This window comes from Podarcis filfolensis, assembly GCF_964270895.1.
Source record: "Podarcis filfolensis genome assembly, chromosome: 2".
NCBI classification, from domain to species: domain Eukaryota; kingdom Metazoa; phylum Chordata; class Lepidosauria; order Squamata; family Lacertidae; genus Podarcis; species Podarcis filfolensis.
In genome coordinates, this window is record NC_139605.1 from 54,652,536 (window position 1) to 54,678,760 (window position 26,225).

The window sequence follows — 26,225 nt, forward strand, 5'->3', positions numbered from 1 at the left end:
TATCTTTTTAAAGAAATGCATGCTATCTGAAATATTTAAATCTCCTATGTCTTTACTATAAAATTACTTTAATGTCGTAAAATTGTTTTATATTATATTGTTATGTCTGCTTTGTATCTCAGTATTGTGTGTTTAATAATGGTTGTTATCCACCCTGAGGCTGTGAATAATGTATGTCATCTGAGTAAGTAAGTCATCATCCACTGCGAAGGTGCATTCTGAACTCTCGGCTGTGTAATTTCTCTCCATTTTGCTGTGCGTGTGGTGTGATCTGCAGAGGGGGGGAAATCTGAGTATAAATCCAAGGAGATGTTTCTGTGAAATTTCTCCAGCAGATTCCATCTGACACTTTAGGAGGGAGCAAAACATTTGAAAGTTACCACTTTCAAAGTATCCCCCAGATATCCAGTTTTTGGGAGCCTCCAGACATGGATAGCTTAGTATAGACTATTATTGCTATATAGAAATTTGAAGGGCTAGAAAAAAAGTAAAAATAAAAATAAAATGAGGGACCCATCCCATTCCACCTTTGATTTTCCCATTTCTCCCCTTCAACTTCCCTGGGTTTTTTTGGGGGGGGTTGTTGTTTAGTCGTTTAGTCGTGTCCGACTCTTCGTGACCCCATGGACCAGAGCACGCCAGGCACTTCTGTCTTCCACTGCCTCCCGCAGTTTGGTCAGACTCATGTTTGTAGCTTCGAAGACACTATCCAACCATCTCGTCCTCTGTCGTCCCCTTCTCCTTGTGCCCTCCATCTTTCCCAACATCAGGGTCTTTTCCAGGGAGTCTTCTCTTCTCATGAGGTGGCCAAAGTATTGGAGCCTCAGCTTCACGATCTGTCCTTCCAGTGAGCACTCAGGGCTGATTTCCTGAAGAATGGATAGGTTTGATCTTCTTGCAGTCCATGGGACTCTCAAGAGTCTCCTCCAGCACTATAATTCAAAAGCATCAATTCTTCAGCGATCAGCCTTCTTTATGGTCCAGTTCTCACTTCCCCCCTTTTTTTGGGGGGGGGGGCCTTCATATCTGTAGTTCTGTGTTAAACTGCAGGTGGAATAGCAATGGCGCTTCCAGCTTTTTGTAAGTCCTCTCACCTCTATATCGGTGGGCAGTGTTGCACATAGACAGCCGTGCCTCAAGGTCTTCCAGCGTGGAGGGAGGTACACTACCTCACCCCTACATCATAGCCAATTGTGTCATTGGCATTGCATGGCAGCCCCAGCCAATCAGCTTGCCGAGTGGGTGTGGCTACAGGCCATTTGAACTTGGCACCGCCAGCTGGCTCCCTCTTCCTGCCTTTTTGTCGGATCACCCCACCCACCCACCCTCTTATCATGCTTTGCTTTGCTATGACCTTGCTATAGCAGTTGTCGGTCGCCTGGTTGTTGGGCCGGGTAGGAATTTTTTCCACTTGGCAAATTGGCACCGTCCATTTGGTTTTCGCCTACCTAGTAGCAATCGTCACAACCTTTGTGCAGTTAGGCATTGGGTAAGCCTTTGTTTGGTTGGAGGGGAGGTTGTTGCCCTGCCTGACCCTCCTCAGTAAGGGTATCCTGTTAAAGCAGCGGTTCTCAACCTGTAGGTCCCCAGATGTTGTTGGACTACAAATCCCATCATCCCTGAGCTCTGGCCTTGCTAGCTATGGGTGATGGGAATTGTAGTCCAACAACATCTGGGGACCCACAGGTTGAGAAAGGCTGTGTTAAAGGGATCCAAGGTGTGAATCCTGTCCGAAGCCTGGGTGTGGGCTAGGGCCCACAGTCCCTCTGGGGACCCCTCGCAGTGCCACTATCTGATGTAAGTTATAGGTCACCCCCTTTCGGTGGTTTACCCTTCCGTGGACTCCCTGCAGACGGGCAGGAGTCAAGATATAGCCTGGCTTCACCCCAATGCCTAAGCCAGGCTTCCTCAACCTCAGCTCTCCAGATGTTTTTGGCCTACAACTCCCATGATCCCTAGCTAGCAGGACCAGTGGTTAGGGATGATGGGAATTGTAGTCTCAAAACATCTGGAGGGCCAAGGTTGAGGGAGCCTGGCCTAAGCCAAACTGCTCACATCTGTAACCAATAAAGTTGTGGCCTATTTGAAGCCATAAACCAAATATTCCATGTCAGTGCGACTTCTTGTTCTCCTGGAACTTTGTGGCTTGGGTGCCTCAGGGCGCAATTCAAATAATGTCATGCAGCCATTAGCAACCCCAAATGTTGTGGGGTGGGGCACAGTTTTCATTGGAACCATGATGTGGGATGGACAGGGTTAAATCCCACACACACCTGCACTACGCTTCTGAAACATGATTCTTTCCCAGCAGCAAAGGGGGGGGGAGCTATAAAGACGATGAGGTTCAGAAAGGAAAGAGTTAAACTGATAATAGCCCGGATTCCCAGAGATGGGAGATGGACCATAAAAATGGAAATTGTTAAAGCAATCTATAATGATTGTAAGAAGTACTTCCTTTTGCATGTTCTGAATCTCCCAGTGTTCAGCTTCATTGGATAGTCATAAATTCAAGTATTATCAGATAGAGAGAAATGGGAACTTATCCCTATGCGCTTTCCCCATGCGCAATCTTGTACCTTTCTACCATGCCCCCTGCACTGTTACTCACCTTTGTTCTGAACTTAAGTATGTTCCGGGAGCAACAACAGGAGATAGATATTATTACCTTCCTGCCCTATTTGTAGCCCTCCCACAGGCATCTTCTTGTAGCATGTGAGATCTGGTTGTGGACAACACAATTCTGTGCTGCATGGGCCTCTGGTCTGATTCATCAGGACTCTTAGGTTCATTTCCAAATCTTGGTTCAGCAGACTCTGGGCTATGCACACCACTGCCATTAAATCACTGAAATTGTGGTTCATCTAGATACATTTTATATAATATTTTTATGGGCTCATGGACCAGAAAAAAAATGTTTTGCCATTTTGTTCTGTTACTAGACCAAAATTAGCATAATTTCAGTTTCTGCCAAGTCAATGAATAATGATGAACTGCTGAAAAATTGTTTGGGGATTATAAGAACTGGTCTTTGCAGATACAAACGGTCAAAATAAAAAATAATTTTTAAACCTTATATTCCGTCCTTCATTGCAACACACGGAAACTGGGGCAAGAGGCTACCACAAACGGAGCATGGCTAAAGTTTCTGTTGGGTTTGTCTGTCCATGAGTTTTCTACTTAGGGAATTAAGCAACACTAATTTAGGCTAGAATCCCATGTGCAGTTACTTCCGTGTAGACATTAAGCGGTCAGTACAACTCTCACAGACTTATGTGAAGTTCAAGGACACATGCAGACCACTAGGCCCTGCATGCCTCCAGAGCACTCCCTTAGATCTGTAAGAAGCACAGAGGGGTTATTGCCCAAAGTTGGTTTTAGGGGGTCAGCCACAAAGTTGTTGATCTTTTTTGGAAAACATTGCCAAAACTTCCTACAGCCCCTCATAGATTCCCTGTGGTACCCAATGCATCCTGCCCTAGCCTTCATTTTCTTCTGCATGCAGGTCTGAGCTGGGGTGCAAAAATCTCCCAAGAAATCTGTGTCCAATTATCTGTTTAAGGTTGTGAATTTAGACAAGAGCTGGGAGCTGAGCGGTAGGAGAAATGGCAAGGGTAGTATGAAGGTAGACTGCTGGAGGCTATGGAGTGCATGACGTGTGTGCGTGTAGCGACATGCATGTAGTGAGATCAAACGCAGGAGAAGCTTCCCACCCTTCTCACACCGTGTGGCACAAATGCATGCATTTTTTTTCACCCTTCCTCCTCTCCTCACCCTCATTCTGGACACTTTGAGTACTTGGGTCCCATAAAATGTAGTACCGTATTGGCCTGAATATAAGCCTCACTTCCCCCCCCCCCCAAATTCCGACCGTGAAAAGTTCAAGTGCGGCTTATATCCGCGACCTTACGGTATGCAGCCAGGAGCATGGGGCAAACAGCGCCAGGAGCACAGCAAAGGGGTGCCCGCCCTGTGCGTAGTCCCCCATCCTCTTCCCAAAGGCAGGGAAGGGAAAGAGCGAGGAAAGGGAAAGGCCGCTGGCAACACAGCACAGCTTCCCACCCCCCCACCCCCGGTATGCAGCCAGGAGCTGTGAGGAGGAATGGAGCGACATATTCATTCCCCCCCCCCCAATTTTAAAGGTGTGGTTTATATTCAGGCCAGCACATTGATTTCTAATGTGGCTATTGAGGTAAAGTGATTGGGGGGGGGGTGCCAAGGCTGCAACGGACCCTAGGTATTCCATGTCCCAGTTTGCACAGTAGAAAGATTTGCAAAGGCAGAGCCACAAGGTCTCCTCTGCGATGACCCCCAACATCTGGAATGTGCTTCCCCTAACCTGTAGGCCGGAGGATCCTTAGGCTGAGGGGCCAGGCCTCTAAAACCAGCCCTCATGACTCCCCTCATTGGCCTCAAATGAGGCCCTCATTTTGTCTGAAACCTTAGCACCCTCACCAAACTGCACTTCTCAGAAAGCTATGACAATATAAAGCTGAAATAGGCTCATGATGTAGAAATACCCCCATAGAAAATAAGTAGTTCATCTAGCCCAGCAGAATATCTCTGGCAATAGTCAATGTCCTATTTTCCGGGAGACAAGGCACCAATAAAGAATCCCATTCCTTGTTGGGTTCCACAAACTTTGCTAGGTCTCTTTGAAACCTACATACTGTTAGCCATTACAGTGGTACCTTGGGTTAAGAACTTAATTTGTTCTGGAGGTCCGTTCTTAACCTGAAACTGTTCTTAACCTGAGGTACCACTTTAGTTAATGGGGCCTCTCACTGCTGCCGCCGCACGATTTCTGTTCTCATCCTGAAGCAGAGTTCTTAACCCAAGGTACTATTTCTGGGTTAGTGGAGTCTGTAACCTGAAGTGTCTGTAACCTGAAGCGTCTGTAACCTGAGGTACCACTGTACGTAGCTTTCCTGAATGCTAATAAGTTACAAGAATGAGATGTATTCTGTTTGTGGTTCATTTGTAAATTATACACTTTCTATATTGTCTCTCCTCGACCCATACATTATTTTACTATGCCTGTATTATAACATCTTAGCTGCTGCCTTTCAAAGTTTTATCCTTTCTGAGACCGGATGCTTCATTATTTTCTAATATGGAGATATGAATCCCCTTTAGCATGGTTTGCCTTTTTGATAGTCCCGTCTCTAGCTGTCTCGAGAGCTCCTCCTCAAATGCTGGTTGCCAATTCTGGACGCAGTAAAGTGGAAGTACCATTGGGCTTTAATTCTTCTTAGCATGCGTCACTTTACATTTACCAACGTTTAATTTCACCTGCCATTTCCTTGCCCTTTCTCTCAACACTATGAGATCCTTCTGTAAATCCTCACAGCACTGCTTTAGACTTAACTGTGTTGAATAATTTAGCATCATTTGGAAATTTAGTCACTTCGCTTGTTCGTTTTCCAGGTCATTAATGTTCTGTAAAGAGCAAGTATCACACAGATTTTGGGGCACCGTCTTAATCTCTATTTATTTTATTGTATTTATATTCCACCTTTTCTCCAAGGAGCTCAAGGCGGTGTACAAAGTTATCCCCCTCATTTCATCCTCATTTCATCCTTATTTAATCCCTACAGCAACCCTGTGAGGTAGGTTAGACTGGGAGGCAGTGACTGGCCCACGGTCACCCAGTGAGCTTCTTGGCTATTTGGGCCCTTGTCTCTCAGGCCTTAGTCTTAACTACTACACCTACCCTGACATCTCAAATCTTTGCAGTGAGAACTGGCCATTTGTGCCCCAGCTAGTTTATCTCTTTCAGCCAGTGTCTAATACAGAAAAGGATGCCACAACATCTACATTTTCATGACACGGTTTTGTTATCATTACATTCTCTTTAAACCTGGAGGGATGATGGTGGGCTCTCTCTTGCTGGGGGGTTTTAAGCAGATGCTGAAGAACTATCTGTTGGAGATGCTCTGCTCTGGATTTCCTACAGCCAGCAGAGAGTTGGACTAGGTGGCCTAGGAGGTCCTACCTGACGCAATGATTCTGTTTGTAAAGTTAAAACCAGTTTTTTTAATATATTTTAGGTCAAATAGGCAGAGTTTTGTGACTGCAGTTCTAGCTGTCTTATCCAAAAAGCAGCCAGTTGGTGGGGGCCAGCTTATATCTGGATCACAGCACAGAGGAGGGATGTCAACAACTTCAGTGATGGGGATCCTACATTTTCAGAAGGGAGGGGAGGGAAGAGAAGTTCCATTGTGGAAGCAGAAGTCTGTCATGCACAGAGCAACACTGTTAGATGCAGCCCAGTGTCGAGAAGTATTCTCCAGTAGAGGAAGAAGGCTTAGCAACCACAGGGTCAGGCTTGCCAGTGGCACAGCTATGTAAAGGGCAGAGGGAAATGACACACCACACCACACATAGACACAAAAACCAATTATTGTAGACTGAAGCTGGAGTTTACAGAAACCACTAGCTATGGCTGTGGTGACCTCATGCCAGTTAAAACAGGAGGTCGAGATAGATTGGTGGGTGGGAAAAACTGCTCGAGATTACTAGAAGTTTAAAATTCCGTATTACTGAAGAGAAGAAAATATTCATTATTATTTTTTGTCTCTACAGAACACTCTACTGAAACTCCGCTCATATTCTGCCTCTAGCTGGTGTGTGTGTGTGTGTGTGTGTGTGGTGTGTGAAGGCAAGGTAGCTTATAAATAAATATTTGAGGAGCTGGAGCTTCAATAGTTTTTCAGAAAGCTGGCTTTTTACCATATTTCATTGGGATATTTCTTGCGGATGGATGCTGTGTGCTGCCCAGAATTGCCAGCACTGAATATGCATTCTTTGACTGTTGCTTCGAGGGTTGTAAATGTTTTATTATTTTGGTTCTAATTTCCCCGCATACAACTTTATACGCTTGCGGTGGCCTGCATAATGTTTCTATGTCCACTGTTATCCTTTTTGAAAAGCTTCTCAGACTTCACAAATACTGGTGTATGTATATTAATGTATATTTTACATCCGGTATAATACTTATCACCCCCTTTAAGGAGAGATGTGGTTTCCTGTTATGTAGACACTGTTTCTCGCTGTTCCTCCACACTCCAATCAAAAGTGGCCATGTGCCTCTTTGAGTGTTACACTTAAAAATGATTGTTTCGATTCTTTTTGTCACCGTTTTCCAGTTCCCCAAAGGTGGACCCAGATGGCAACAATTCTCCTTTATTCCCTAGCCAGGCAAGCACACATGAATCACATACATACAATGTGGCCAATAATTTGCATTGCAGCGACCTCTGGTGGCCAAGAGTCCTTTCCGCTCCTGGGCTCTGCCTGAAGTCACTCTTCTAGGTGCCAGATTAAATATTGTGTATATTTGTGTGTAATTTTCCCTAGTTCTTGCTATGTTTTTTTTTAAATAAAAATACAAAATGCCATGGGAAGCTGTCACTTCCAGCACAAAGTGGTTAGGATGTTTAACCCATTCTCCTATGGACAACCTTCTACTCAAAATATCTCCTCTTTCTGGCTGTTTTTCCTGTATTTTCTAAAGTGGGTATAAAAGCAATTGGGTGGAACAGTTTTTTTACAGGGAAAAAAATAGCAGGCAGGGAAAGGGCTAAGTATCTCCTCCCCAGTGTCAACATAGGGAAAGGCCATAGCTCAGTGCTAGAGCATCTGCTTTTCATGCAGAAAAGGTAAAAAGTAAGCCCTCTATGTTCAGTCCCCAGCATCTTCAGGTAGAAATGGAGGAGAATCCTGCATAAAATTCTGGAGATCTGCTGCCCATCCGTGTAGACAGTACTGAATGAGATGGACCTGTGGTCTGTCTCTGCAGCTCCTTATATTCCTAATTGCAGGCTCCAAGTAACTGAGTTGTGTGTTATTCTTAAAAATAAAATTTTAAAGTCCAGGGAGAGTAGCGCATGAGTGCATGTAGCCAGTACCTTGGCCTGATGTCGCAGCAAATAATTGCCTGGTTAGCAACCACCATGGATTTCACAATGTGACTTGCGTGAGTCACTGTGAGCTGTGCCGATCTCCTTTGCTGGCATTTGTTGCTGCTTTTCTTTCTTTGCTACTTAGGCGATAAAGTAAGGTGGGGTAAATTTGACTGCATGCCATCTTTGGACCAAAAGGTCCCCAAAGTAGCATACAAAATGTATGCCTAAACTATGAAATATACCTACAGCATAAGGATCAAAGAGTAACCCCCCCCCCCAAAAAAACCCAACCCCAACTGTATTTGAAAGACAAAAAAAATAGCATAGGCACCAGAATAACAAAATGAAACCCTTGTTATTAAAAGCCTGATCTTCACCATTTCTTTGGAGGAGAATGAGGGAGCCAATCTCAGCTCTAAAGGGAGGGAGTTTCGAGAAGATGTGTAAGTAGCAAAACATCTGCCTTGCATGCAGGAAACCCCAGGTTCAATCAATCCCAGGTAGTGCTGGGAGAGACCTGCCTGAAACCCTGGAGAGCTGCTGCCAGTCAGTGTAGGCAGTACTAAGCTAGATGGTTCCACAGGTCTGACTCCGTGTAAGCAGCTTTCTATGCCCCTATGTTCCAATGCCTGGGCCCCACAACACAGAAGGCCATGGCTCACATGCTCACTGGCCTCACAGCAGACAATGATGGGATGCATAACAGGCATGTGCAAAAAGGTTCACAATCCTTGTGACAACCCTGTGAGTCAAGCCCCTATAAATCCTCTAGGGACCTGGGTGGTGCTGTGGTCTAAAGCACTGAGCCTCTTGGGCTTGCCAATCAAAAGGTTGACGGTTCGAATCCCTAGGACAGAGTGAGCTCCCATTGCTCTGTCCCAGCTCCTGCCGACCTAGCAATTTGAAAGCACACCAGTGCAAGTAGATAAATAGGTACCACTGCGGCGGGAAGGTAAACGGCGTTTCCATGTGCTCTGGCGTCCGTCATGGTGTTCCGTTGTGCCAGAAGCGGTTTAGTCAAGCTGGCCACATGACCCGGAAAGCTGTCTGTGGACAAACGCCAGCTTCCTCAGCCTGAAAGTGAGATGAGCGACGCAACCCCAGTGCCTTTGACTGGACTTAACCGTCCAGGGGTCCTTTACCTTACCTTTAAATCCTCTAAGGCTGGGATGAGAGGATGGGGGGGCCCTCTGGTGCAACACAAACACTGCAAGTTCTTAAGCAAGGAGGAGATTCAAGTACACATCCTTTCCTTTCCTATGCCCAACAATATTAACTTTTGGTGTGTGGTTCATCCATTCTCTTATCCATTCCTGTCCCCTGAAAAGTGTGCTTTTACACAACAGTAGGAGCTAGCAACCCTGGCTGACTGGTCACACATGCATCTTTCTCTCTTGGCAGTAAGAAACACAAAGCAAAAGAGTGCAAGGGCCATCTGAGCTCGAACACCTGGTGCAAATGTTTAATCTGTTTTGCAATATTTTTCACTGGGGGCAGTTAGCTCATTCAGCTGGTAGCCTTCATGCTGAGTATTGAGAAATCAGCTGAAGAGAGCTATCCACACAGTACTTAATTCTAGATGGGGATGTCAGCACTTCTGTCTATTCCCATTTCATATATTCCAGGCTCTGTAAACAGAAGCCAAAGCTGGAGCTGTGGCACAAATCATACCTATATGGATGAGCATTTTATGTAATGGTTCATGTCCCAGTTCAGTGTCCGGGAGTCTATCATGCTTAGCATTATTTATTTCATGTTGTTTGTGTTATTAAAAATGCTTCTGTCCCACATATTCACCCATGAGTCCCCAAGGCAGCTAAGGATATAAAACAAACACAGCAAGATTAAGCAACAGACAAGCAATCAAATAAACAGTAAGCAATCAAAGATGTGCTCTGAAAGCACAAATGCTAAAACAGTCTTCTGCAACTGTGTCACCAGATGTTTTTGATCTTCAGCTTTCATCATCCCCAATCATAGGTCATGCTGTAGTCCATGTTTAGCCGTAATCCAACAATGTCTAGGGACCAAAGTTTGGGGGAGGCTGTACAAATGCCACAATAACTGCAAGCAGAAACACTGAGCAGTAGTTAATCGCTAACATAGCCCACAATGTATTTTTCATAGCAAGATGCTGGGCTCGCTCTCAGTGTGGCGTAGTGGACGTACACCAGGGAGACCCAGATTCAAATCCTCCCTGAGCCATGAAACTCACTTGCTGACCTTGGCCAGCCGCTGACTTTCAGCCCAACTCTCAGCCTAACCAACCTCACAGGGTTGTTCTGAGGATAAAATTAATAAGGGAGAACCATGCACTCTGCACTTTTAACACCTTGGAGGAAGGCAGGGTGTAAGTTTGGTAAATATATAAGTAAACTTTTCTTCCAGCTGTCGCCGTCCTATTTTTTTAACCTCTTTTCTCATGTGGAATGGACACTGCAAGACACAATCCCAATACCCAGCCCAAACTCAGTGGTGGTAGCAATCAGTGGGAGCTACTAAGCCTCCACATTAGAAGAGGTGATCATAGGTCCCATGTAACTGTGTACCTTACATAAATGGAGTCTCACTAGAGTTGCCAGGCTTCCTGAGTAGAAAACTGGGCCAGTATTGCATAATATAGCATTGAAGTGGAGTTAATGAAAGTGTCCAAGGCATTTCACATGCATTTATTCAGTAAGTCTCACATCAACCTTGCATAAGGTAGGTCAGTATCATGGTCCCCATATTGCAGGGGAGGGGCTGATGAGGCTGATAGTGGCTTTCCGACGTCTATCTCATGACTCAGTTTTGATGTAGGAACGTATTGGTTCACATCTGGTTCTCTTTGCCATTGTGCCACAGTACCTCTGCATGCAGGCCATTAGGCGCAAGCCATCTGCGTAGCTTTCTGCAGCTTTGATCCATCCACTTGATGTGGAATTAAAGAATGGCAGCTTAGAGAAGGAAGTGGCAATCTCCGACACCACCCTGGACCCCTTTATCTAATTGCTTCAGTTTTCATTGCAAGAGAAACAGGACAACAGCGAGCTCCCAGTGGAAGCTTATCAAAGTGACAAGGGCCTTTGCTGCTTCAAAAGCATAGTCACAAAGGAGTGAGGGCTGCTGGAGATGACAAGGCTGCAGAAAGTAGGCTTCCAGGGGCGGTGAGGGCAACAGAATTCCTTAGAACAGGGGCGGGGTGTTGTCTTCCAGATGTTGCCAGGCTACAGCTTCCATCATCCCTGGACATTGCTCAGGCTGGCTGGGACTGGTGAAAATCAAAATCCAACAATGTTTGGCCACAGACTTCCCCACCCTACCTTAGAGTAAGAAACACTGCATTGCAGGGAGAAATGAGCTCTTGGGATAGTCAAGTTTGAAGATTCCTGCTACAGACTTTTCCCCCTTTCGTTTTTCAGTTGTGCAAACTCCACCAAAACAGAGAGGCATCAACTCAAGGATTTTGATGGAAGGTTTCAGTAACAGCAGAGCGCTGTTTCGTCATACTGTTACATCTGCTTTGGATGTAAGGGTCTCCCAATCAAAAATGAAAAGCAAGCACTTTGGTATCTGCCGCCTGAGTTGTCGTTTGTGGGGAGGTGTGTAAGCCATAAAGTATCATGCTAAGGGTTGGGGGAAAGAAAGCGTGCACAAAAACAAAACAAAACCCACCTTCATTTTTTCCATACATTTTAGTGCTTGCTCAGTGCTTTTGTAAGCCCAACCAATCCTGGATCACACAGTTAAGATGAGGATATCACAGCACCACATAGCCAATCAGATTTGGCTGTGTGACAACGTGGAGAGTAAACAAAGTCCTCTTGTTGCCCCATGACTGCCTGGTGGAGAGGAAATTGGTCAGTGTTCTTGCCCAGCCACCACTCCCTGGCTGCATTCAGAAGTCATGTCAAAGTAATGATTTGTCATTAAGAACCATGGATACCTTCAGTCATATGTGCTCCCTCCTCTTTCATGCATGTGGAGTTTATACGCTTCTGCTTCTTATTGACAGAAAACCATAGTTTGCCATTTCATCCAAATGTGGCAAATCATGGTTTGCACAAACCATACCTTGCAATCAAATCAGGCGTCCACACCACAGTTTGATCCTGGTTTGGGACCCTCATTTCCCCAATACTTACATGTTTGCTTCTGGTATTGTGGGTAGGCTCAAAACCTACCTGGAAACTGTATTCTCTCCCTCCTGAAAGCACCACCCCGGTTCATAGCTTACCGGGTGCAGAAGGCAACACATTCTGAAAGATACCTTGAGCTTTGAGCAGCATCACTTTGTGGAATGTCAGTCACTACTGCAGTTCAGTGGCGTAGCGTGGGGGGTGCAAGGGGGGCCGGCCGCACCGGGCGCAACATCTGGGGTTAGGGCAAATCCATGGGTTAGGGGGCGCAAATCCACGGGTTAGGGGGCGCAAATCCACGGGTTAGGGGGCGCAAATTACTTGCCTTGCCCCGGGTGCTGACAACCCACGCTACGCCACTGCTGCAGTTATTTGAGATGGAGAACCTGGGGGTTGTGATAAACCTCTGGATTACAGGCACCTCCATCCATCCCCTTTCCCCTCTTCTTCTACCAGTTCTGCCAAAAGTTACAAGTATGAATGTGGTATCAAGATTGTCAGCACGGTGGGGAGCCTGATTGATTTTGCTTGGCTGAGCATATTAAGAATTGGATTTTTCGGCATTTCTATGCCATTGGGAGTGCGAGAAGAGGTTTGCTTTTGTTTTGTGAGGATCGTGTGATTTCGGTACACTTTCGAGCTCTTTTAAAAAGAAGGAAACTGAATATGGCAGTTCTCGATTTGTGATGGATAGGAGCGTGATTACTGGGGTTTCTGCTCTGAGCTTATTGCACTGCTGGCTAATTACACTTGCTGGAGATGCGTTAATGATACACCTGTCACTATCACTGTGTGACAACCCAAAGGCAAGGAGCTGCCTGATGAGTAATCCCAGCATTGACCTGGGTATATTATCTTGTGCTTCATTTTTGTGTCAAGCTGTATTTCCAGAATCTTGAGATTCACACACAAGACGAGGCCTATGACACCACAGATGGGAGGGGCAGCAGCTGTTCCCCCACCCACCCAGCATTCATATATGTATTTGTGCAGGATGCTTGCAAAACATTTTTATTCGGGGCTGCTCCACACATGGATGGATATTACTTCCATGTAGGAAAGTCATAGAATCATAGAATCATAGAGTTGGAAGAGACCACAAGGGCCATCGAGTCCAACCCCCTGCCAAGCAGGAAACACCATCAGAGCACTCCTGACATATGGTTGTCAAGCCTCTGCTTAAAGACCTCCAAAGAAGGAGACTCCGCCACACTCCTTGGCAGCAAATTCCACTGTCAAACAGCTCTTACTGTCAGGAAGTTCTTCCTAATGTTTAGGTGGAATCTTCTTTCTTGTAGTTTGGATCCATTGCTCCGTGTCCGCTTCTCTGGAGCAGCAGAAAACAACCTTTCTCCCTCCTCTATGTGACATCCTTTTATATATTTGAACATGGCTATCATATCACCCCTTAACCTCCTCTTCTCCAGGCTAAACATGCCCAGCACATTACCACTTGTGGCAAATAGACACATGCTGAGACACTGCGAGTGGCAGCAGGGTTCCATCATGTGTGTGATGGATTCAGCCCATTAGGTTTGACCTAAAGGACTACAGGAAACAGAAAGTAGTCGCTCGTCCTCTACTGCAGTCTTTCATCTGAGCTTCCACACGTCTTTTTGAGCAGTATTATGAAGATAGGCTCCATGGCAATTCTCATGTGTGAGAAAAGCGGGACTAAATCTAAAGCAATGCAATATTCAATTTAAGGTGAGCCTTTCTGTGAGTAGCTACCAACTGCATGCTGGAGTATTCCTAAATCCTTCTCTGTAGTGTTTTTTTGGGGGGAAATGAGACTAGTTTTCTACCTCTAATAGAGAAAGTGAATCTACTGTATGTGTCCATTAACATTTGTTTAATGGAGCAGAGCCAATTTAGCTAGGCTGATCGACTATCATAGATGCAGAGGATCATCAGACATATGAATCTGTCATATGGTTTCTCTCCATGGAATATTTTTGTGGCTCTTGGCCAATTACAGAAAGACGTGTTTTGTTTTTAAAGGTAGGAGGTGTTTCTGATCAGGAAAAAAAATAATAACACGACTCTCTTAGCAACTACCCACGTTAATATTTGCTATATGGATTCCACACTGTATAACCACAAGATATTAGTTTTGTAATAATTGTTCAGGTTCTGTACCGTTTTAAACTATAGAATTTGTTTTTATGAACTGGCATTTTTGCCAGTGCTGGCCTACAGGATGGTCACTGACACATATTCCACTATCAGCATATGGAATTGCATCATGGATTGCAAAAGTCTAAAATGCATTCCTGTCGAAGATCTTTTGAAATGGGTTATGTGCGTTATTATGAGCTATTGTGTTTTTATGAGGCTCATATATAGAATAATTGCAAACTTTACAACCTTTAGAAGACATCTGAAGTCAGCCATCTATTAGGAAGTTTTTAATGTTCAATGTTTTATTGTTTTTGTATATGCTTGAAGCCACCCAGAGTGGCTGAGGGCAACCCAGTCAGATGGGTGGTGTACAATAATAATAATAATAATAATAATAATTCCTGTGAGAAAAAGCCATATATTTTCCTTATCTATATATGCATATCTAGCTCAATTGCATATCATTACATAAACTTTGGCATATATGGAGCCAATAATAATTAGAATAATAATAGTAATTGTTTTATTTTTATTTTTCTTAGATTTGTATAGTGCCCTATACCCGTAGATCTCAGGGCAGTTTACATCTTACAATATAAAAACACAAAATACATAATAAAAATAAGAACAGAAACAGAGCAATAATCAGCCCTTCCACAACACATTTAAAAGGGCATCCTTTTAGTGTGTCACTAATCGGTTGGGGCAGCCACACACAAAATAAGTGGAGGACAAGATGGCTGGATTTTAATTGGCAGAAAAATGATGCAGGTGAAAAGGTGAAAATCCCTCTGCATCACGGCCGTGTTCCAAAGAGGGACCTCCCACCACTGCTTTCAACTTAAAAAAACAAACAGGATATCCCATTCACAGAACTCCAATGCCATAACAAGTCTGGCTCTAACATAGCCAGAAAAAGAGTTTGAAATGACTGGCTATAAATGGATGAGCATAGTGGATATTGCAACTGCACCCGAGTGACTGAAGTCCCTTATTCTGACCTAAGTAGGTGATGGTTCCTTGATTGTGGCTTCCCCATTGACTTGGTTATAATGAGAGCGAAATGCACGACTGCTCTGTGGTGCAGTGGCTGGTGTACCTTCAAATATCCCTGATCACTATGCCTGAAACTACCTGAATCCAAGGGTGATGACCTAAAGCTTTTTATTCTCTTGTATTTCAGCACCAAACTTGGCAATGCCGTTTGGATGCGTTACCCTGGGCGATAAGAAGGATTATAACCAGCCATCTGAGGTGACTGACAGATATGACCTAGGGCAGGTCATCAAAACGTAAGTCTTTGCTCCTCCTTGCTTTCAAAGCTCCTTCCAACTCTATGCATCCTATACAAATGGCATTGGTTGCCAGTTGGGTACTTGTCATGTGAAAGGGTAGTTTCCATTGCAATGACTCCATTTGTCAATTGCAGTCAACAGACAAAGCTAAGACTTAGGTCTGCCCCTCTGTCACTAAGAGCCAGCCAGGTCCACGGGAGTGGTAAAGCTTGAATGAAGCACAATGTAAGATATACAATACCATATCTATATTGCCTAAATAATTTGTCTGTTTAGGCCATGGCCCTGAACAGCAGCAATTCACTGGCATTTTGGAGCTTAAGTGAACATAGAAACTGAAAGGGTTCTTTTTTGTTAATAGAATTCTACAAACAGGTATCTAAACTGCTGCTTATTGCAGACGTAGGATTGCTGACCAAGGCAGCTCCCCACATCACGTTCTCCCCTCTCTTCTGCCCCACATCTTTGTTGCTGGCAGGGAATAGGAAAACACACAATTTGAGCTTGCATTACACATTAAGTGCAGCCAAACAATATGGGGAGAGAGGGCTATTTTCAGTGGCCACGCATGTCTCCTGTAATGGGTCACTTAGCGCACACAGTAATAGTAATTTTCCGTACTTAGACAGCACATAGTTCTGCTGGTTAGGCTTTGTGGATTAAGCCAATAACCACCCATCCCAGACCAGGAGGTGAGGACTCATGTTGAAAATGCAGTGGCTTGCCTAGAATGGCATACGGGCTGCTCACACAATCCCACATGCATACAACAAATGTGTTTAGGAGGGAGTGGAATCGCAGTGGCAAGCCCTAGTCACATATTTTTGTACATTTTTGAGGTACCTATGGATGCAGACGCGGGTGGCGCTGTGGGTAAAACCTCAGTGCCTAGGACTTGCCAATCGTATGGTCGGCGGTTCGAATCCCCGCGGCAGGGTGAGCTCCCGTCTTTCGGTCCCAGCTCCTGCCCACCTAGCAGTTTGAAAGCACCCCTAAGTGCAAGTAGATAAATAGGTACCGCTTTATAGCGGGAAGGTAAACGGCGTTTCCGTGTGCTGCGCTGGTGCTGGCTCGCCAGAGCAGCTTCGTCACACTGGCCACGTGACCCGGAAGTGTCTCCGGACAGCGCTGGCTCCCGGCCTCTTAAGTGAGATGAGCGCACAACCCTAGAGTCGGACACGACTGGCCCGTACGGACAGGGGTACCTTTACCTTTACCTTATGGATGCAGACTCATACACAGAAGTTGAGACTGTGTTTATCCCCTGCCACTTGTACAAATCTCTACATGTACAGTTTATAAATTTATACACATGTGGGCAAATGTATGTGCACATGGTAGGGGCAGAGCTTGTTGATGCGATCCTGCTCCTTTTTATGTGCACGCATTATAAACATGAGCCTACTAGACTCATGATGAGTTTAAATTGAGATTTGAACAAGGGATTTCCTGGCTTGCAGCTCACATACTTTTTTCAGAAGATATTATCCAGGGCCAACATATATGGGTACTAAAAGGCTTTGCTTGCACTCTCTCATCAAGGTTCTTTTCAGCATCCCCCCAGGTACTTGTTGACTTTAGGTCTAGTGCCAGTATTTAGCCTTCGATGGAGTTTACCACCCTCTTTGGACTGCATTGCCAAACAACCCAGTTCTGAGAAGACCTGGTCCTGGTGCATCAAGAGACTCTAGCGGCCTCACACCAGCCATGGATGGGAAGGGCTGCAGCTCAGTGATAAAGCAACTGCTTTGCATGCAGAAGATCCCGGGTTCAACCCCTGGTGTCTCCTGGTTGTACTGGGAGGAAACCTTGGAGAGCAGCTGCCGGTTAGCATAGACAATACAGAGCTCCATGGGCCAATGGGTCTGACTCAGTAAAAGGCAGCTTCCTATGTTCCTCCACTGAACATGAAAGGAAGTAGTGTGAACCATTTGGCCAAGCTCACCATTTCTTATGTTAGCACAGGCTTATAGGACGGTTGCTCCTCCTTAGCTTTCTTCCTACCCCTACCCCATGCCTGGAGATTTTGGTGGGACCTGGGATAGAGTGCTTGAATTTGGCATGCATCTGTTAGACAATATGGTAGATGGATGTATACATCGCTCTTGAGAGGGTGGGTGACTCATGAAGTTAAGGTATACGTGGTCCCTCTTGGGCTGCTCCAGCTGCTGGGCATGGACTGCTTAAATCTGAAGGTGGATGTTCTTTCACCAGAGAGGAGTTCTGTGAGATATTCCGTGCCAAGGAGAAATCAACAGGGAAGCTCTATACATGCAAGAAGTTTCTGAAAAGAGATGGGCGCAAAGTGCGGAAGGCAGCAAAGAATGAGATCATCATCCTGAAAATGTGAGTTGTAAATGTCTACACTGATTGATACATTGGTCTCTGCTTTTTTCAGCTGCTGTGTTGCTATCTTTTTACTAATTGTGGTAGATAATCATAGTGTGTCCACATCCACTACAGCAAGATATTATCTGGACTTTCTCTGATTCTCCAGAACGGCTCCTACATTGACCCAGGCATTGCCAATATTTTCAGGAGGAACTGGATGTGCATTGATTGGCCAGCCCATGCGGCAAACACAAAGCCACATTCCTCACTCTCCCCTCCTCAAAGCAGGGTCCTCAAATGGAGTCACAAAGCCACACAAAGCCAATTCTTGAAATAGGTTCTGAAATGTAAAAAAAAATGTAAAAACACCTTAAAGATTAAATACCAGCCAGATGTTTGGGCAGAGAAAACAAACAAGCTATACTAGTGCCATGACAAGAGCAAAACTGGCAAGGAAGCACAACACAACTCACAGCTAAAACAACAAACAGCAGAACGCCTATTCCTATTTGAAAGCTCATCTTTACACAGTGTAAATAGCTCTTTAAAAAAACAACAACTATTGGCATTGTACACTGGCACATCTGATCCCAGATCATGTGCCAGATAGCTTATCCTGCCTATAGGTGATATACAGTGTTAGAGTAAACTCACTGGGTGGAATTCAACATCACACTATTACAAAAGCTCCATCTGTGCAGGAATATCAGCTTGCCAGATAGAATGAACCCCCCTCGCCCCCCCCCACTGTCCTGAGGCTTCTTCTGACACACACACACACACACCCCGAGCCAGGAATGGGGGCAAGTCCCATTGCACAAGCAAGAGCCCTTGTGCAGGGCTTCTGCTAATGGGGTTCATTAGGTAACTCTTGCCCACTGAAGCCCAATAACATAAGTTTATTGCTTTCAATGGCTCTGCTCTACAAATGACAAACTTTGCATGTCACTCTGTATGAGTGATAGGGAACCTTTATCAGAATGAGGGATATACTTCCTTCCAAGCAACCTTGCCTGTAGTGGGCCCTGCCGTCGTTGCAGTCAGAAATAGGGAGGGGGTGTTGCCTGCTACTCTCAGTGAGAAACTACCATGGGTGCCCATGGGAAGTATCTGGAGTACTGTGGCCACTGATGATCCATGAAGGATGCTGACAAACAGAAAAAAAGATTTAGGGGAGAGCTTCAGGAATGATGGAGGCTTTTGAAGGCTAATCCAGTGCTGAAGGAATGTGGTGCATTCTGTCTCAAAAGGAGATTGTTAATCTATCCCAGGCATAGGCAAACTCCGGCCCTCCAGAAGTTTGGGACTACAATTCCCATCATCCCTAGCTAACAGGACCAGTGGTCAGGGATGATGGGAATTGTAGTCCCAAACATCTGGAGGGCCGGAGTTTGCCTAATCATGATCTATCCATTAAAGAGTCCTTATTTACCACATCCACTGAGGGAAGAACAAGGACTCAGATTTAAATGATAGGGAACCAGATTTAGGTTAGAATGTACTTCCAAATTATGGAAGCAGCAAACGACTGGAATACGTTACAAATAAAGGTGACAGCATTCCCCATGGAAGTTTTCGAGTAAAAGTTGAGCAGGTACCTGCCAGAAATACTTTGGCGACAGGATCTATGCCATACGCCAGCAGGTCTCTTCCAACCCCTAGCTTTTCTCTTCCTTTCCTTTCCCTACAGGGTGAAACACCCCAATATTCTGCAGTTGGTGGATGTGTATGTTACCCGGAAAGAGTACTTCCTCTTCTTGGAGCTGTAAGTAGTTGTTACCCAGAACTCCCAAGATGTTGCATCCATAGTGGCTTCTCCCTTTTGCTTTGTTGGGGCCTTGGACTGCTCTACTGTGCCTGCTCAGCTGCAGACCATCTTGTCGGCAATTCACAGGATGCCTTCCCAAAGAGTGATTAGAAGCTTCTTCAGGAGACCATCCATTAAGAGAAATATGGAGGGCATGAATATTTATTTACTCTTCACTTGTTCTCCGTACCATTCATGAATTTCTGTTCATTTGAGGGAACAGTTGTAAAACATCTGCTTTGCATGTAGAAGGTCCCAGGTCCAATCCCCGGCTAGGAAAGGCCACCCTCTGAAACCCTGGAGAGCTTCTGCCGCTCAGTGTCGACAATACTGAGTAAAGGCAGTTGCGTGTCGAGACCCCAAAGCCACCCCCTCGTTGAGAAATAACACACACAAGGACACAGATATTAAGTTAATGTTACTGGGCAAATTTAAGCCACAACTTTATTGATAACAGAATGTGAGCAGTATTGGCTAAGGCATTGAATGGACCTGACTATATCTGACTCCTGCCCGATGCGCAGGGAGTCCGGTAAGGGTAAACCACCGGAAAGGGGAGCCCCGTCGATGCATACCAACTTGAGCTCCCCCTGGTGTTCCCATGTTGATGTTGAGGAATCATTGCTTCAACACTGGTGATCTTTGCTTCTTCCAGTACACTGGCATTAGTTCACCTGTCTTCCCAAGTGATGTGTAAAAAATTTCAGTCGTGGTTTATATGACCGGTTTAGCAAAATTGTGGTGAACGTGCTTCTCTGTCCATGGTGTGGCAACCCTTGCCTTGCAGGTTACACAATTTCACGTCCGCCCTTGCCACTATCTCTCTCTTCTCTCATCTGCAGGGCTACTGGCCGAGAGGTATTTGATTGGATCTTGGACCAGGGTTACTACTCTGAGCGTGACACCAGTAATGTCATCAGGCAGGTGCTGGAGGCTGTGGCATACCTGCATTCACTCAAGATTGTACATAGGAACCTCAAGGCAAGTCCGTCCATCCTGCTGCTAGCCTTTGCTGCACAAATGTCTGAGCCAATTATCCATCCCATCCTCATGGGCTCTCGCTTCCCCTAAGAAGCAGACATAAGCAAATATAATAATGCTGCCCTTCCTATTCCGTTCTTTCTCACTGTTTTCTGTGGCTTACTGGCAAATCCCATTCATGTTTCTATATACAGAAATAGAAGCAAACCCATCCTAAATACCTTACTTTGCCCAGAATAATTTACGTATATATATATTCTGTCCTTAAACGAGAATTCAAATAAAGGTGTCATAAAAAATTCCAACAGCAGCAGTGATTCATAGAATCAAGCAATCAGCAAGGGAAAAACTTTAACATAGCACATGGGAGGCAAAATGAAGAAGCTAAAAGCTGATTGTTTAAGAAGGCTTTTAACTAGGCACCTTAAAATATACAGGGTCAGTGCTTGATGGCTCTCATCTGGAAGGGCCCTCGCGTGGCACAGCACTGTGGGCAGGAGGGAGCCATTCAGCAGTTTTGCCAGGGGAATTCCTTTCTCATTCATCTCTTCCCCCACCCCTTTCCTGCTGTGTCCCTGCAGCTAGAGAATCTAGTGTATTACAACCGCCTGAAGAACTCAAAGATTGTGATCAGTGACTTTCACCTGGCCAAGCTGGAGAATGGGCTCATCAAGGAACCCTGTGGGACCCCTGAGTATCTAGGTAAGAGATGGCACAGTCAGCACAACCAGATGATGTTTTCATGGAAGGACCCAGTGGGGGGGGGGATTATACACATATAGTATAAAGTCCACCAGGGACTTGCCATCTCAGACACAAATGCCTTGTGCAGGCAGATGAAATGCAGTAGGTGCTCATTTCTCCAGGAAACTCACGCCTTTGAGATTAGCTTGTAAGGTTTCATGATGGAAAAGGTAGAACCAGCCACAGCTAATTTCATATTCCATCAAAAATAACATTCCTGCTCTCCACAATTCTCACACAAGAGACACTCATTCATTCAAAGCCATAACTGCTGTCTGATGAGACATCAAGTGCAATTCCCCGAGACTCCCAGCGAGAGGGGAGTGAGGGTGGCTCACTCATGACATGGGTGTTAAATGCTCCTGAAATGCTGAGATCTTTGGGGACAGTTTTATCTCTTATTAAAACAACAACAACCCAGTTCGACCTCTCTAAACCTGCAGCACATGGGATGTTGTCTGTCAGGGCGCACTAGTTCTGTTTGCAGGGAAGTATTATAGGTTCAAATACACAGTCCTTGCAGCTGCTTTCAGAAGTAGTATAGTCCCAAAGATGACTGCACCAGGTCATATTTTATCAGTGTTGATTTCCAGTCCGATCAAGGCAAAGTTTCTGAAATCCTATGTCCCGGAGTTGTGTTTCATTGCCCTATACGCTCATGGGAGCAGCACTTGCCATCTGTTCTTATCCTTGCAGCTCCTGAGGTGGTCGGGCGCCAGCGGTATGGACGGCCTGTGGACTGCTGGGCTATTGGTGTGATCATGTATATTCTGTAAGTAAGGAGCAATGAAGAATACTGGAGTCCTCAGCCTATCATGCTGGTGACTGGGGTGGGGGATGCAGGAGGGTCAGAAAACAGGATATGAGGAGGCTGGTGGCTAAAGAGAAGGAACTAAAAACTGTACGCCTACCATTTCATATGACTGTCAGTGCAATCAGTTAGATCTGCAGGCGTGACAGGGCCTTTTTGGTAGTAGCCCCATGAGTTTTAAGTTGAGGGGTGCATTTGCAGGCTTTAGGCAGACATTAAAAATTCATCTATTTCAGATGGCTTTTTCATAAAATACATTGCGGTCTCCTGCAGTTTTTATAAGGTTTTTAAGGCAGCAGTTTGATTTCATCCCTGTAGGCGCACTCCATTGTCTCTTGAGACTGACAGGATGCCAATGACGAAAAGGCTTAGCTTGTTTTACATGGTCTTTTTTATTAAAAAAAAAATCCTTTATTTTATTTTAAATTAATTCACGTTACATGTTAATTGTCATATACATTCAACATTGTACATAACATATAATATATTATTTCTACAAATTCCCCATACCTAACCCTATAATCACCTCCCCTTTTACCCAAATACCCATGTGACTTCCTTCACCCACATGCGTGATATCCAACTTGTTACTTAAAAAAACACCTCTAACATTGTGTTCATTTTTGTTCATTAGAATAATCATCTATTAAAAACATAGCTTCTTAACTTAATGGGTTCAATCTATACTTATCCAGAGATTTCTAATAAAATGATTTTGTACCATATATTCTTCAACACATTTCCATTCCTTTCTTAATTTTTCTTTATTATGGTGATTTTATGGTTTTTATTTTTGGTATCGCATAATGTTTTTATTTTGTTTTTAGCAGTATGTCTGTTTTTATTAAGTTTTATATGGAAGACAGCTTGTTGCCCTAAAAGGCAGCTTATAAACCCTTTCAATAAATAAATCTCTTGCAGCTGATCTTCCTTCTATAGCTAATTTCCCCTCCTACCGCTGTGCTACAGGTTGTCAGGAAACCCACCATTCTATGAGGAAATGGATGAGGATGATTATGAAAACCATGATAAGAACCTGTTCCGTAAGATCCTGGCAGGCGACTATGAGTTTGATCCTCCCTACTGGGATGACATCTCTCAGGCAGGTAAGGTTCTATGAATACTGGAGAGAAGGAAAACACATGCTGTTACTTGTACGAGGTACACCCACAAACCATGAAGGGAAATGCAGTGTCTACGGTTCCTTTATCCAATCGACAGCATTCCCACCTAGCAGCTGCCCTGCAACAATAAACTCCTACCTGATTCTCCCAGTCATGTAAGTCTCAACAAATGTCAGTGCCATTCTAGGGCAGGTAACTGTGATCTCTTCCTTGGCTGATATGTGCCCCCGTGCCTCCCTCGTAAAGGACCGAATTAGGTATTCGGCAAGAAAAATCACAGGAGCCTTCCAGTTTCATCTGATGAATGGTGGTGAGAGAGGGCACTACATCCTTTTCTTCTTTGTTTCTCCAGCCAAGGACTTGGTGGCCCGTCTAATGGAGGTAGACCAAGACCAGAGGATTACAGCAGAGGAGGCTATTTCTCATGAATGGTGAGTGCCAAATAGCTGTTCCTGGTAAAATAAGGGTTTCCTATCAAAAGAAGGACTTAGGACCAAGGAGAATGGGAGGAAACACAGAGAGATAAGGTGTGTAAGGTCTTTATACTCTTAAATTGTCTTCACGCCCTAGAAAAGACACTGAAAATCCTTAGCAGGGATAGCCAACCTCCAGGTGTTTGGGGTACAACTCCTACTGGTCCCAGCCACCACAGCCAATGGTCAGGGGCAGTGGGGATATTAGTCCAACCACATCATCTAGAGGGCACCATGTTGGCCAGCTTCTGCTATTGAATAAAATAAGCAGAAGCTGGTGAAGGGAGAAGAAACAAGGTGTTTCAGATGTTATAAGCACTGAAAATCTAGATGTGTTTGAGCAGAGGCCAGAGCATTCATGGTAATTGTTGGCGTGGAAAGTTGTCTTCCCATTTAAGCCCCAACAGTACAGGCCCGTGAGCAAACCTAAGGAAGGAAATTAGGCTAAGGAAGGGTAATTGCCAAGAGACACAACTCATTGTCATATTTTTTCTGTTCTCAGGATTTCTGGCAATGCAGCTTCGGACAAGAACATAAAGGATGGAGTATGTGCTCAGATTGAGAAAAACTTTGCCAGGGCAAAATGGAAGGTAAGGTCCCACGTACTTGGTGCTGCCAGCAAGAATCCTCTTTTGCACTTGAGGAAGTTTGAGATCGCCTCAAGAGAGGGGACACATCCCGGACTTTCCCAGTCTGTCTCCAAATCTCCCCTACTTTGTCAACCCTTATGGGCATTGGTTTTATTTGCATAAGGCCGCACAAATATGCAAAGAATTAAGGCTAGCCTCACTGCAGCTTGGTAGGAAACAGAAATGCCATTGTCCATTCCTCACTACATTTATAGTAGTGGTAGAGCAACTAGAGTGTTGAGGATGGCTAGAACGATTTCAAAAGGGAAAACCCAGACTCAAATCCCCTTTCAGCCATGAAGTTTGCTAAGTGGCCTTGAACACACCCGTCACACAATTAGTAACTGAATGGCTTTTCAACAATAAATTGCAGCCATGGGCCCCATCCACATCATAACTTTTCGCCCCCTGTTGAAGTCCCAGTCAGGATGCAGCTGCAATTTGCATGGAAAGTGGGATGCACCCATTGGGGTGAATGCTAATTACATGAATGGACCTTGTCTAATTTTACCCTCAGTTAAACTGACACTTTGTTAGACTTAAGGAATGGCAGGAAGCAATTAATAATTTCTGCCAGAGTTGTAATCTATTAACTAACTATTGGAAGAGGCCTTACTACCAAAATATTGATCAGGAGACTTTGATTTCATGAATATTGTATAGACTTTTGCGAGTGATATGTTTGTGTTGTGCTGAAGAATATATTGGTAGAACCTGAAGAATCTATATTAGCTCAAATACTGATAAGATGTTAATATTTTGAATAACTTTAATACTTTATAAGTACTTTATTAATTGCATTTTACATTATTAATTTTCATGTAATATTCATCTGTAGCTTAATTATTTTTTATAAACCTTTTTATTCTTTGACATCTTAATCTTCCGTGAAATTTTGCCTTTAAATCCTCTATTAATAATATTTATTAACTCTATGGCTTATGACTTTTATATATATGGTACAATGTTCTATCTATCTTTAAAAAGAAACTTTAGCGATTTGGATGAGGAAAGTTGTGTATCCCACTTGGGTTCTTCTTCCTTGATGGTAATGGCACATGAAGAGTCAGTTTCCCACTGGATATTCTGGAATTTTTACTTCTCAGTGAGAAAGGATGCTTCACTGAGGACTAGACCACCCACCACCACCTCTGCCTTCTCCTGCCCAAATGTACTTTTTTAAAAAAAAAAATTGGGCAGGGAAGCAGGAGGCAACATACACGGGCTTTTGGGAAGTATACAACTGGAATACTCAGAAAGACTTGACCTTTCTCAGGGACATTCCCATAGAAAACATTGCCATCGCTAAAATGTAAAGTGGATGTTATCCCTTGCCCCAACATTTTTTTTTATTTGAGGCAGGGGAGGAGTAGCATTCAGAGACCACCTCTAGTTTTTCTAGAATTCAGAAGATTTTGTGAACTGAAGAAAAAAAAGTAAATTGGTTAACTTCCGTTTCTGAATACTGCTAGCCTTCAGTAATATGGTCAAGAAGTCATACAATTGGATCGGTCATCATGAAATGAAATGAAGCTCACAGTACATTTTGGGGCCTAGCTGCTTGCTTTCTCATGCTTTAGCCTTGAGCTGCCGTTATAGACAGTGTCTCTTCTCAAGTTTTGTCTGCAGTCACAAGAACTGAAAGCACACTTATAAATAAAGCTGAGATTCTCCAGTGTGAACATGTTATAATTATATATAATTTTGTGTGTGTGCGTGTGTGTGTGTGTGTGTGTGTGTGTGTGTACACACACACACACACACAAGCCAAGGGTTTCATAAGATTTTGAATTAGTGACATCAAATTATAGAGGGTGGGGTGCAAAGGAAGCAGGATGGAGGTGTTGCTCCTATTCTTTCTCCCCACAATAAAACTGTGAGAGGCCA

General features: G+C 44.4%; 1 protein-coding gene across 2 annotated transcripts in view; it reads left to right on the forward strand.

The window, feature by feature from the left end:
• CAMKV (CaM kinase like vesicle associated) overlaps positions 1-26,225 on the forward strand; it is a 61,539-nt gene that overhangs the window by 31,666 nt on the left and 3,648 nt on the right. For both annotated transcript variants that reach the window (XM_083603489.1, XM_083603488.1), the window contains exons 2-10: positions 15,327-15,435; positions 17,653-17,784; positions 19,460-19,534; positions 20,419-20,561; positions 21,143-21,259; positions 21,998-22,073; positions 23,082-23,218; positions 23,589-23,667; positions 24,212-24,299. In XM_083603489.1, coding sequence (XP_083459615.1) covers positions 15,341-15,435; positions 17,653-17,784; positions 19,460-19,534; positions 20,419-20,561; positions 21,143-21,259; positions 21,998-22,073; positions 23,082-23,218; positions 23,589-23,667; positions 24,212-24,299 — 942 coding nt within the window. In that variant the 5' untranslated portion in view covers positions 15,327-15,340. The remainder of the gene's footprint in view (positions 1-15,326; positions 15,436-17,652; positions 17,785-19,459; positions 19,535-20,418; positions 20,562-21,142; positions 21,260-21,997; positions 22,074-23,081; positions 23,219-23,588; positions 23,668-24,211; positions 24,300-26,225) is intronic.